At 46.7% G+C, this 13,737-nt stretch overlaps 1 protein-coding gene across 1 annotated transcript; it reads right to left on the reverse strand.

The window, feature by feature from the left end:
• Positions 1-356: 356 nt before the first annotated feature.
• On the reverse strand, positions 357-13,516 carry asmt (acetylserotonin O-methyltransferase). The gene is made up of 8 exons (XM_018743678.2): positions 13,442-13,516; positions 12,923-13,097; positions 12,376-12,505; positions 11,514-11,582; positions 10,209-10,327; positions 5,143-5,283; positions 3,311-3,433; positions 357-568 (listed from the first exon to the last, which is right to left on the reverse strand). The coding sequence occupies exons 1-8, from the start codon at positions 13,511-13,513 to the stop codon at positions 357-359; spliced, it is 1,041 nt and encodes a 346-aa protein (XP_018599194.2). The 5' UTR covers positions 13,514-13,516.
• Between the last annotated feature and the right edge of the window lie 221 nt (positions 13,517-13,737).

A 13,737-nucleotide genomic window follows, 5' to 3' on the forward strand; every position in this document is an offset into this window, starting at 1 on the left:
CATAAGCTACTTTATGATAGAGCAAGTGACTTCATTTAAAAAGAAACTGAGCTTATGCAAATTCTCAGAAATCTTCATATAAAGCCATTTGGGGGCAGATTTACTGGAGACATCGTATAGGTTCTTGTGCCACAGTCCACTTGCCCTGTCATAGGGGTCCCAGTGAGCTGCTGTGTGATCCCTGTTCTAGAAAGAGTAATAACCCCCACTACAGGAAAGGTAAGACTGTCCAAATTAGCCTCACACCACATCCAACAAATGCAGAGTATTTACTGAAAAGATCACATTACACATGACCTTGAAAGAAAGGCATTAAGATGTGTCACCAGAATTGGAACACATTCAACCGAGCCCGTCTACTTCCTGGCCAGAATTGCATCGTAGATCTTTCCGGTCCTCTGAACCTCAACGTTAGCAAACCCGGCGGTGGTGAGAAGGGCTGAGTACTCTGACGCCTTTCTCTCCCTGCCCTCTGTCTGCACCAGCATGTTGAGGGAGTAGAGCTGGGCTGTCAGGGGCCCGCTGTTGTCCTCATTCAGGAGAGCTTCCACAAGCAGCACTCCACCACCTGGGTCACAGAAACAAGCATGCAGACATAAGGAGCAGTTAGGCTGCGCGTGGACTCTCCAAGGGCTCCACACATCAGCCCCTGCCACAGCTCTTCCAGGGCTCTCAAAAGCCATTAGGAACAAACCATATACCCACCTGGGCAACTTCACCTTGAGGACTGAACCCCCAGGGTGGTCAAAGACTGAGTGAAGCCTCTCCAACCTTCAAGGAGTAGCTTGACCCAGCCAAGTGATCAATAGAACAGAAATTATTTCCTATTGATTTTCCTACTGATTCACAGCAAACTACATTTTTGTCATGGATATCACTGCATATTAAACCAAATCAACACACATGACTGTAAAGCACGGATGAACTTTTCATCAAGCAAAGCGCCAATAATCTGTCCTACAAGATCACTGGAGTGTGTGTGTGTGTGTATATATGTTTAGCTCAGCACTGACCACAGGCCTGGGGCTCTATTATTGTACATTCAGACAGAGCTGTGCAAGCCCCAGCTCACACAGCAGACAGTAGCCCAGGCAGCCAAGGTTTGTGGTACCCGTGTGTGATCTGACTTGCTAGTAGAACCTGTGAGAAGAAGACATTAATGGGTCCAGCTGCAGGAGAGGAGGTTTCCAATCTCAAGGCTGAATGACCCGACACTGCCTAGGAAAAAATAAATCACCACCACACGCCGCTGACACTCAACCCACCCCTCCATTTCTTAGACAGGGGTTGAGGGGTCAAGGACACCCCAGTCCCAGTAACTGGAACGGTATAATCAACTACGGTGACTTTGCCCATTGTAGAATCACAGTTCTGCCGCAGATTACATTCAAAGCTTAAACGCAACACCCAGACAGGACCATGTGTTTTGTCTTCTCTATGCAACATGACTTTCAGTCCCATTATTAGAGACATCCTGCCATTCAAGTGATTTGTGCATATTGGAAGTGAGTCAAAGCCACAAAACATGAGGGAAATGTAAAGCTCAGAATCCACACACCCATGGTTATGCCCGCTCAGTGCAATATTAACATGTATAGACAGAGGAATACGAAGGCAGAAGAAATTTAATTCCCTTATGTTGTCAAGGGACTCTGCAGGGCTAACAAGAAATCACAGCCTGGAAAGGGGGTGGGGGGGGTGGTGGCAGGAAAGAGATCAGTCTAATTTGTCCTGTTTGCATCTTCCTTTTAGAGTCTGATTAACAGCCCTTTCGTCCAATTTAAATTTGTAGCAGGCAGTGATTTACTGCAGACGGCACAGCCCTCGGTTGAATGATTTATCACAACTTTTAGGACACAAAGGTTGGAGAAGAGACCTACTCTGTGGGCAAGATAACTGCCCTACGTTGTACCATTTTTGTCTTTTAATGTCAACACTGCGAAAGTTGTCATAGCAGCTTCTGGGGGGGAACAAGGTTAAGGGGACATCAAAATTCTTACTGATCCAGGATGTTTGCATCACAGCACAGGTTACTTTGGGTGGATCTGGGATCTCTGCAGCTTAGGCTTTTTCAAACATTTAACAACATTTTCCAAAACAGAAGCTCTAAGGCATGTTTTTTTTTTTTCCTTCTTCTTCTGAGGGGTGGGGGGATAGGGTCACATTTTCATGTCCAGGACTGAAACGGCCCAGGCAGCTGCGATACCAGTGAGTGGAGGCAGACAGACAGCTTTCATCAGTGTTGGGTCATGAACGCACGGACAATCTTTCATGTATAACAGCAGCAGCCAGGAAGGAAGGATCATGACACCAGTGTGCAGTACCAGCAAAAAGTTTGAGTATGCCTGAAGGTTCAACGTTTTTACCTCCACCATCCTTCACATCCATAGTAGGTAACTCTTTCACAACTTTGCACCATTTGGGTTGTTATCTTGCCAAAGAATGAAGCTCAACCAGCCATAACCCTGATGAGAGTGCTTCTGAAGTGTGTCCCTGTAGTCATGCTGGTTGAGATGTCCATGGACCAAGAGCTCCAACTGTGTTACCAGCAAAGAAGCTCCAGACCATGATGTTCTCAAATTCTCACCAGCTGGACCCAAAATATTTCTTTTTTTTTTTTTTAAAAAAAAAAAAAAAAAAAATCTGTAGACCAACTTCTAGTCCTCCAGAGCCCAGCTTTTTTTTGGGGGGTCCACGCATATCTGGTTTAAGGCAAGTGCACTCCGCGTGAACTGGTACTGTGCACAAGCCAATGTTAACAGAAAAAGATGCAAATTCAGTACTTTAAAGGAATATGTTTAGCCTCGAGTCAGATATATTCGCTGAGAATTCTGTATCTCATCCACAAATTTCCAGTGGAATTGCTGCTGGCACCTTATTAGAACAGTGGGATGAGGACACACATCTGCCCAGGTCTCTGAGCTCACCACTGGCTGCCAAGTCAGACACCTGCAAGTTGTTCTTTGCCAGCAGAAAGCCGTTATTTGTGTATAAATGCCACCGGATCACTGCGCCGCACAGGGCTGCGGGTGGAGAGGGGCCAGCAACCCTCTGTTTGGAGCATGGTTACGTCACCCGATGAAGCCACTAGAGCGAGAACAAACAGTTGGCTCACACCACCCATGGTTGGTGCACGTGCCCATGACCACCTCTCCCAAATTGATATGACTGTCACGCATTGAAGGAAAGGCTTAAAAACAGGGTATTTGGCTACATGTACACCGTGTAAGAGGATAACATGCAAAAGAAGCCACTCGTGCTGCATGTGATCCATTTCTTGTTCAGCAGAGGATGTCCAAGCGGAGGGTACCTGGTTTGCAGGACTGGTGCACCCTGGACAGCAGCTCCACGCAGCATTCATCCGTCCAGTCGTGCAGGATTCGTGCCAGGATGTAGAGGTCGGCCTCAGGCAGCAAGTCTTTGAAGAAGTCCCCTGTGCAAACATGCCACAGGGAAGTCCACTGTTAATCCTGGAGATTTGGGTAACTCACCCACAGCTGTGCGGCGGAGCCTCTTGCTTCTCGTGGAGGAGCGCAGCATCTGTCTCACCACCTGAGTTCTTCTCAGCGGCGCACCCAGCAGCTCGAAGATGCTTCAGAATCTGGAGAGTTAAAAAGCTTGCGCATGTAACCAGAAACCCCAAGTTATACTCTCAACCAGAATTATAACCACATATCCATTAAGCCACTGCAATAATGTACAAGTTAGGGTTAGTCTGAAATGGTGCTTCATTTGCATTTATTTTTATTCCCCACCCTTATCCAAATCTTTTATTCCAAGCAATTTACAATTTTAATCTACTTACAATAATTTACCCAATTATACCACTGCATTTTTTTTTTAAATCAAGTATCTTTATAAGGCTTTGCACATAAAAACATGAGGGATCTGCTTAATTCATTCATAAGACTGATGCAAAAATGCCCATAAATGCAATCGCAGCTGCTTTGAGAAATGTTTGAGTTTCATTAACGCTGCCGGGGGGCGCAGTGGCACAGTGGGTTTGACTGGGTCCTGCTCTCCGATGGGTCCGGGATTTGAGTCCCACTTGGGGGTGCCTTGCGACGGACTGGCGTCCCGTCCTGGGTGTGTCCCCTCCCCCTCCAGCCTTACGCCCTGTGTTGCCGGGTTAGGCTCCGGCTCCCCGTGACCCCATATGGGACAATCGGTTTCAGACTATGTGTGTGTGTGTGTGTGTGTGTGTGTAATGCTGCTGGCCCCCACCCCAGGAAGACTTACGAAAAAGGGCCCAAGCAACCAGAGCCAAACCAATAATGCAACCAGAGACACCTCAACTTCGGTGACCCTAGATGAGTCCAAGACATAAAATGTTCTGGATCAAACCCACACTATGAACCACATGTCATTAGCTGGGTATGTTTGTTTCGTTTGCCTTTGATTTCAGTTTGTTGTTCCGTTGCATCTCTTCACAGAAGCAGAACCTTTGATTAGATTTGGGCTGCGTAACCAGAGGATGTCAGACAAGATGCAGTCGAAGCGCTGCTGGATGTCGGGGCTTAGATTAAGCGATAACTTGCGCGAGGACTGTTTGTCGAACGTGACAAGCGGCAGTCTTGCCGCATGATTCCCACCTCCTGGGGGTAGAACGAAGCAGAGCAGCAGGGTATTTGAATTAAGGCGACTGTTCGCAGCCCTGAAACCCTACAAAGCGAGACCTAGTCAATCACGAAACCCCGATCGCACGTTGTGTGTAAAGAACATGTCTCCAATCCACCAAACTGTCATGAGCATCACACCAGGGACATATCACATCTGCACAGAGTATGTCATCCTCCTACAAAAGAAGCGTTATAGCCTCCGAATACATTTTCCGCACAATTTTCTCAAAAGCAACTTAACGTTAAGCTACGTACAATTATTGTCCCTTTTATTAAAGTGAGTAATTTTTTAAATTTAATATACACTGGAGCAATTAAAGGTAAGTACCTTAACCAAGGGTGCTACAGTAGGAGGTGGGATTTGAACAAGCAACTGTCAATTACAAAGGTGACAGATCTAACTACTATGCCATCAGGCTGCCCCTACCAATAACAGCATTACTAGCAGCACCAGCACCACCTTTAGGACCATATGGAACCCAGTGATGTCCTAAATTCCCGTTGGGTGGAAAGGAGGTTATACCTTCGTGAAAGAAGATCCGCTCATCTGTCGGTGATACGAAGTGTTCCCGACACGTGCTCACCACTTTGGGGAGATCAAAAATGGTCACGCTGGACTGGGGGTAGGCACGTACACACTGCTTCGCCAGGGCACCGCTGCACCCTGCCGAGAGGAGAAACCAGATCCAAGGGATACGACATGGGCAGGAGGTGCAGCCAGATATCGAAGGGCAAGGCTTGATGGACTGCGGGAGGAAGCCGATGTTCATATGGGCTTCTTCCCACAGTCCAGACATTTTTCCAGGTAAACTGATGCCTCTGTGTGTGTGGTTGCCGTGCAATGGACTGGCATCCCAACCAGTGTATGGCCGGTCTAGTGGTCAACATTTTGGGAATGGACTCTGGACCACCTTGAGCGAGCTTTTAAGCAGCGGTTATTGCTATGGAGTGGATGAGTAAGTTGCGTGTGCAGATGAGCGGAGTATTTTACCATCTTTGGTCACGGATTCTGTTTCCACACTTACTGGCAACTAACCCTGAATTGGCTTTAGTATTTTTATTTGGCCACCCCTTTAAAGAAGGCAACAGTCTGTTTAGGCACAAAGCACTGTGAGAAGGTCCAAAGACTACCCACTGTGCACCTCACCATGCTTGGGGAACCTCTGACCCTGTGTTACACAAACTGAAGACATGACGGTCAAGGCGGGGGAAAAAAAAAGTCCAACTATACAAAATAAAAGCCACTATTACATACTGCCATTTCTTTTTGGTGTCCAAGATTTCAGTTCATTTGCAATTTTGGTATCTCTTCATCAAAACTGTCTGATTTTGTTGTTTCTACAGCATAACTAAGAATTGACAGGAAAGGAGCAGGTTACCTGGATGGTTCTTTAATTTGCTCCATTACAATGGCTTACATATTCAGACAGTATTCTTACAGTATCAGTTCAGGGTTAACACCCTGATCAAGGGTAAGACAGCAGGAGTGAGATTTGGGCTTGTAGCCATTACTTAAAATGACAGCCCTAACCACTATGCCACCTACTGGCTACACAATAACTGGCCATAACCAGCTGGAAGGTAAATCAAGCACACAGACTAGACATTTGAATTTTGGTTGTTATAGTCTACTAGTCCTAATAAATTTAAAATATATATATATATAGAGAGAGAGAGAGAGAGATGCAATGTCATTTCAGACTAGTGTCATTTCCAGAGATCTCTCTGTCCTTTAAAAGCTAGATTTTGCTAAACATCTCCTAGGAAATATTCCTTCCAGCCAACAGCCCATCCACGCACAATTCCTTTCTCTCATTTGATCGCTCGAAATACGGGGCTGCTCCCCGCTGAGGGAGAAAAAAGGCTGTACTGGCAAGATGCTGGAGCTCAACAGGGAAGATGATGTGGATGAAGGATGATCTCTGGAGCATGCTCAGCACATACACGAGAAGCCTGGAAAGCCGGCACGGCATCTACGCAACACCCATGACGAGCACCTGGAATCCTCAGACACCCGCCGCCAGCTAGTTGACACAATGAGGTCCATGTGGGCACAGCCCCCCCCACCCCAGGGTTGCCACCTCGAGTTTGGAAAATAAGGGGCACCCTAGTAAAGCAGCTGAGGGAGACAGAGCATCAGGAGAAAGGAGTTTTCCGAACATGCCCCAAGATTAACTCAACAGCCTTTTATTATTATCCATAAAATGTGATTTAAAAATAAAATTGAGTTTGCAGAAAAAAAGCGGGAAAGAGAAGTATAGTTTTAACATCAGTATAGTTTTTAGTTTCATGGGAGCTCTCAGGCTGGAGGGGCTCAGTCCTCCATCAATACGGTGAGATCTAAACGGCCACCTTCACTCTAAGCTTCTTCCTGACCTGGACTTCTGACTTCTGCTGCAGCATCAGCATGGTCTCCTCCTGTTAAGGGAGAGCTCTTTCCCTTTTTGGAGTAACAGAAAGGTAACTTGCCTCCTTGCCCAGCATGGTCCTCGCAAAACCATCCTACAGAAGGCTCGAGCTGCCAGCTCGTAATCCCCGTCGATGTCCCTGCTTGGCCTCTCAGCTTAGCAGCTGCTCCCTGCAGCGGGGGCAGCAGAGACAGAAGGGAAAGAGCTCGACACTCATCTCGGGTCCCAGGGCTGCCCTGTCTGTAGCTGCACTTGCTCTCCATTACCTCTCTCAGGAGAAGGGCCACGGCTCTATTAATATCATTCCACTGCTTAGCCAACCCGCTTTCTCAAAAGCAGCTTATATTCCTATCAAGTTATTCAGCTGGATGCTTTACTGGAGAAATGTGGCAGAGTTCCCCCCAGACTCGATCCTGCAACCTCCGAGCCTCCCACCTTATTAAATAGGGTGAAGCGTAAAAGCTCTCCAGTTGAGCTAAATTAACTATGATTGAACTGACACCTTTGTCCAGAGCAGTTTACAGGGTTAGATGTATACTAAGCTACAGTGATTTACTCACCTTTTACAGCTTTAGTTTTACCTTCATCAAGGGTATTACGGCAGGGACTGGGAAACATAACCAGGTTCTTCAATTGGAAAACCTGCCACTGCCTTTTGTGGCGAGATTAATTCCTAAACTGTGAATGAGTAATGGGTTTTTAGGTCACTAGGTGAGCAATCGACCTTTCAACTCCCGCTGTACGATTTCAGCTGCCACTCCAGTTTGACAGGGTGAGAAAATTCCCATCTTTAGGGAGTTTTAAAGGAAGAAAAATGGGCCAAAGTAACCGAACCGCAAAGGACTACTGAAGCTGCCAGTGAGCCATCCTTACTACGTCGGGGGGGGGGTCTCTTTCCAAAAATGTCACTGCAGAGCTGTTCAGCTCCTGGTACTACTCATCCCCATTTGCAGCGTCTAGAGTTCGCAATGCATCGGCCCAGCTCTCCATACTGCAGCATGGGGGAGTAGTCCAGCCTTGGCACCAGCCACAAAGACCCCCCACCAGCGCATCCAGCCAGGGGTCCACCTTGGCAGAACGAGCAACCGTCTGGTCCGAGACCGCATACTCGCATGGCGACGGAGATGGAGGCTCAGCGCGGAGGTCGGAGCATGATGGAACAGCTCCACCTAGTGCTCTCGGACCACTGGAGTTCTCATCCAGCAAGCAGGAGGTGGGAGATGTAAGAATAGCAGGTTGAGCCTGGTTCTAACACTCCTCAGGGAGCAGAGCAGAGTCAGAATAAGGCTGAGTTGGAAAGGCTACAGTTTAGGGACAGTTACTGGCAAGGTGATGCTCTTACAATGAGTATCTATAGTTGCTTACCCATTTATCAATCTGAGTAATTCTTACTGGAGCTATTTAGAGTAAGTACCTCGCTCAAGGGTACAACAGCTGGAGGTGAGAATCAAACCCATGACCTTTCAGTCCAAAGACAGCAGATCTAAGCACTACACTACCAGCTGTTCCATAGTAAAAATGTGAGTATATTACATGTTGAGCTCATGGGTTGAACTCAGCATATGAGTTGAAGAACAAAACTTCAGGCCAAGTTAAGATTTGTCTCCATTGCGTTAGATCATAATCTCAACCCTCCAGCTGAATTTTACATCATTTTCTGAGATGTAGGCATACAGAACACATGACCTTAAATGAAAATTATAAAATCTCCCACAAACGCATCTCTCTAAATGAAAACCAAAAACTGATTTCAGTGTATAGTAGCTCATCTGTAAATTTTAATAAATCCTGCAAATTTTTTTGAGACAATAGCCTTTTCCCACAGGTGCATCTACGCTCCTTGGTTGTAGAATTTTAGTTAGGTTCCATTACTGAAAGTCCATACAGCTGCTGCTCTGCCCACAAGACAGGGTAAAGGCATAGTGTGGACTACGGTTTTTGTTCATCTTTAATTCCTTCATGTTTTCCATTTAATCACATTTAAACACTGATTCTTACTCAAGAAGCACGTCTGCAACTGTGTCTCTTTCTCCTAATGTAATGTACACATTGTATTTTCTATGAGATGTTGCCTTGGAGAAAAGTGTCTGCCCAATGAATACATGTAAATGCAATTATATTTGGGGGGCGCGGTGGCGCAGCGGGTTCGGCCGGGTCCTGAGTCCCGCTTGGAGTGTCTTGCGATGGAGTGGCATGCCGTGCTGGGTGTGTCCCCTCCCCCTCCAGCTTTGTGCCCTGTGTTGCTGGGTTAGGCTCCGGTTCGCCGTGACCCCGCTTGGGATAAGTGGTTTCAGACTGTGTGCGTGCGTAAACACTGCAGTGTTCTGTCTGTTTTCATCATCCTGGTGAAGAGCCTACAGACAGATGGTCGCTACCGACACCCCGCCCAAAACAGCAAGACGCTTCACCTGCCCGATCACACTGTGACGCACAGGTTCCGCTCGTATGGTCCCCCGTCTGAAGGTCTGCCCACCGTGGCGTCACACCACTGCAGTCCCTCCCATCCTACAGCATGACAGTCTTCAAAAGTGACTCGATGTCAAAAGGTACAAACACTTACTCCACCGATCAATATACACTCAGGAAATTGAAAGGACAGCCAAGATCTGACAGCGTTCTGCTGATATCCAGCACCGTTATACATTGTGAACAAAGGTTCTGAATTTGGTGGTGTAATTAAACTGGGCCATTTTATCTGCCGTCTTGTTCTGGGATTTGTTTGATACCATTTGTGTGCACAGCTTCAAAAACGTCTCTTAGCAGAGCTGAACTTGTCAAGCCAGTACAGCTGGTTTAAGGTATTTCGTTCATGTGCTCTTTGGGAGCGACCACTTGTGCAGTACAGAGATACCGTGGTCCAGAGCCTATCCTGGAAGCATAGGATGTGAGGCAGGGGATACTGTGCACCAGTCCATCACAGGGCAATCATACACATTCTTTAACACACAAAGGCAGGTTGGAGTCACCAGTTCACTTGAAAAATGCCTTCCAATTGTGGGAGGAAACCAGAGCACCTAGAGAAAATCCACATAATGCAATGAAGGCAACACAGACTGAATTAGATAAACTGGTTTAAAATATGGCAATTCGGATTAATGCTGATTTTATCTTCATGAAGTTGTGTTAATTTGCTCTTAGGTGCATTGAACAAGGAGGAAGGATCACTGCAAGTGCTACTCACCACCAAGGTCATATATGGTTTTGAAGGGCGAAAGGTCAAAGGCAGTCATTACATCTCGGCCACAGACGTTCCAGGTTGAGTTCATCAGCTGCATGAATTTGATCATCTCATCGTCAGACCTAAGAGACAACCAACATTAAGCCCCAGAAAATTATAATTCCGTCAGTCCCCTATCGGGCAACTCCTACAAAACTACAAATCAAAGTGCTGAAGTTTGAAAGCAGAACCTCAAAACTCTCCAGCAAACAAAGTGTGACTATGCCTCTCTAGACTTTTGACTCTGCTGACATGTACAGGAGCTATGCCTTCACACCTGTAGTTGCTCCTGGAGAAATGAGTGAAGCATGCTGGGTAAATACAGTAAGCGATTTACAGAAGAGGGTAACGCATCCCCTCATCTCCCAAACACGTTGAACCCAGCTATACATCTTTACACACCCTGGAACCCACCATATGTCAAGCTTTGCTGTAAAGAAGTCTACAGTTTTTCAGGATACGTTGCCTTCTGGAGTCCATCATTAGTCCACGATGCCTGGCAGTAAGGCCGAGACCCCCCATGGAGTGACTGCGCTGCTCCAGCTAATTGAAAGCCCTGCCAAACTCCCCCCGGCAACAAAGACCTGCTCGGTGTCTTATTCTAGCCTTTCAAAGCTTTTATTAATCTATCTGTGGCTAAACGTCCAGCTAATGAGAAAGGCCGTCGACCGCTAAGCCCAGCTGAAGGACAGAGTAATCACCCCGAAAGACGACCTTGCGACCCACGCAGGAGTACTGAGGGTTTGATCGGTCCACCTGCACTTCCAAAGTCTGCCTTCAGTGCACAATTCCAAAACTTCCCCACTTACAGAGTTTAACATTTCACTCTATTTTTGATGAACTGTGGCATTATTAACTTATTATTTACTTTTGTTACATTCATTTATTACCCTCTTCAGAGCTCCACTGTTACAGGTCAAGTCTGTTTACTGGGACTGGATGCAGGAGGCCTTGGAGCTCCTTTGTGCAGGGCATGAAAACACATTTTACGAGGTATAAAGATGCGCAGGCAGATGTGTCTGATAGGTAACACCTGATGAGATTATGAATAACTCCCATAAGTCATTTCAAAACTTTATTGCACCTCACTGAGACTCTAAAGAACCACTGACTTGGAATATTTCTCAGAGTCAGAATAAAGATCTCCCAAAAGGAGGATGAAATAAATACACATCCAGAGTGGGCAACATACCAAAGCAGCAAATCGTTTCAGATGGTGACTGTGGTGGCCAGAGCTGTGTTGGTATTACCTTTCCAAAGGGTGCTGACCTGTAAAGAGCTTCAAAAAGGTCTTCGGAGGGAAGGCCAAAGGCTTTCTCATACTGGTTCTTGCCTTCTCTAGAAAGAAGGCGGGAGGGAAAAGAGGTAGGCACCATACTACGTGGACTGGGCTGTTATTCTTCTGTACGTTCATCTGAGAAAGTTACCGTTTGCTCATAAAGTTTACATTACATTTATTCATTTAGCTGACGCTTTCCTCCAAAGCAACTTACAATGTTAAGGTTACAGTTATTTACCCATTTATAGAGCTGGGTAATTTTACTGGAGCAATTTTAGGGTAAGTACCTTGTTCAAGGGTACTACAGCCAGAGGTGGGGATGGAACCTGCAACCTTTGGATCCAAAGGCAGTAGCGCTAACCACTAGGGTACCAGCCATCCCAATTTAAATGTACACTGTACACTCCAGGCCAAAACATGTTTTATAGCTCCAGCAAAGCAACCTTTCATATTTCATGTGAACCATGCAGCCAATACTGTAGCTGTAGCATGCATACCAAATATGGATAAAATTAAGCAGATCGTCATGAGTATTCAATACACACACTCTGTATTGCAGCATTAGCAGGTCGTACATTACATATTTAGCTAATGCCTTCATCCAAAGTGACTTTTTTATTAAGTGTTATTTATTACTGATTTGCCCAACTAAATGGTTGAATAATTTTTACTGCACTGATTCAGGGTAAAACACCTTCACCAGGAGTCCCACAACAGGTGCAGGATTCCATCCCAGAAGCCTTGATTGGAAGGAAGGTGCTCTAAGCACTGCTATATGTATCACCCTTTATGAATTATGAAATTAATTCCTTCGTATTAGCGAGTCACCATCGCTGTTCAGGTGTGACTCACCTGACAGCATCGGTGAGGTAATTCCAGCACAGGTACACAGTCTTGGAGTAGTACTCCACCGAGTGGAACAGGCTCCGCGGACTGGATCTGCTCAGGTACATCCTGGACATGTCCGTGTTGCTGTAAAGGACTACGGCGGAGAAGAAAATTCACATTTAAGTGGATGTTTTCGGCACCGAAGGCACTTTTGTATCTTTCACTGCGACACCCGCCGATCCGTCTTAATTCTGCAGACACCTTTAATCCAGTCACGCCTCACCGAGGACACACAATGAGGACTTGTTTTAAAAAAATGGACCCGGCGAGATAAGCTGGACAATTAAAAAGCAGGTTCTTACAGAACACGGCTTTCCGGGCCTGTTCTAGGCAGCGATCCACCGAGCACACGGCCTTTTAATTATTACTTATTTCTGCAAAGCTCACGTGGAGCCGGAAGAGAGGTCAATGGCACCAGGATTCGTCGCCATGGGCGCTGATGCAACACGTCAAGGTATCAGTCAGTCGGGTTCGGTTTTAATCGCCATGTGAACGCGGGGGGGATTCGCACCCTCTCCGCCAGCGGCCTGAGTCCCCAGCAGCTCCAGACCGGCACAGGCCGACAGCAGGCGCTCCATCCCATCCACATCGGTCCCCAGCCCTGCTGCGACCTGGGCAGCCGACATGGGGCGCTCTGATGCCAGGAGGAAGTCAAACACGCCCAGCTCGCAGGCGGCAAACAGGGTCTGCGGGAGAAAGGTCACCCAACGGGGAGCCGGACTGACATGCAACAGGATTTTAATATGCTTCGCTATTAAAGTCATCATGGGTTGTTTATTTTATTTCTTTAAACACATGGTGCACACGCACCCAGGAAATGACTTTTTGGCTACTGCTGGATAGTATTGCAGCACAAGTGATGATGTGTTTAGCATTAAGACTAGATTACTACAAGCAGTCATGTAAATTCAGTGTAACCCACACCTTCTTCTGGTCTCCAGTCAGTGTATAGTTAAATGAATTACATTTCAATGGCTGGGATGAAATGAAACACACAGCACAAAACTACATTAAAAGGTGTGTGTATTACCTTGGACACCAAGAAGCCTTCCATGTACTCCAGGATTTTTTTGGGGTATTCCACCTCCCCCGCAGAGCTCATCTTAGCGACTCCTATCTTGAGACGGGGCAACGCCGGGCGTAGCTGCAAAATGCGGCCACCCGCAAGGCCGTGTTTTAACAGACGCTCTGCAGGTCCAACAGCAAAAAGAGGCCCTAAGAAGATTACGGGGATTACAGTCGTGGAGGTGGGTCACACACACTGAGGGGTGTTTGTGCCTTTCCCAGTGTCCCCAACAAAATCAAGAGGGGTTTTCTGTACACAAC

Source organism: Scleropages formosus, chromosome 12 (genome assembly GCF_900964775.1).
Source record: "Scleropages formosus chromosome 12, fSclFor1.1, whole genome shotgun sequence".
In the NCBI taxonomy this organism is placed as follows: domain Eukaryota; kingdom Metazoa; phylum Chordata; class Actinopteri; order Osteoglossiformes; family Osteoglossidae; genus Scleropages; species Scleropages formosus.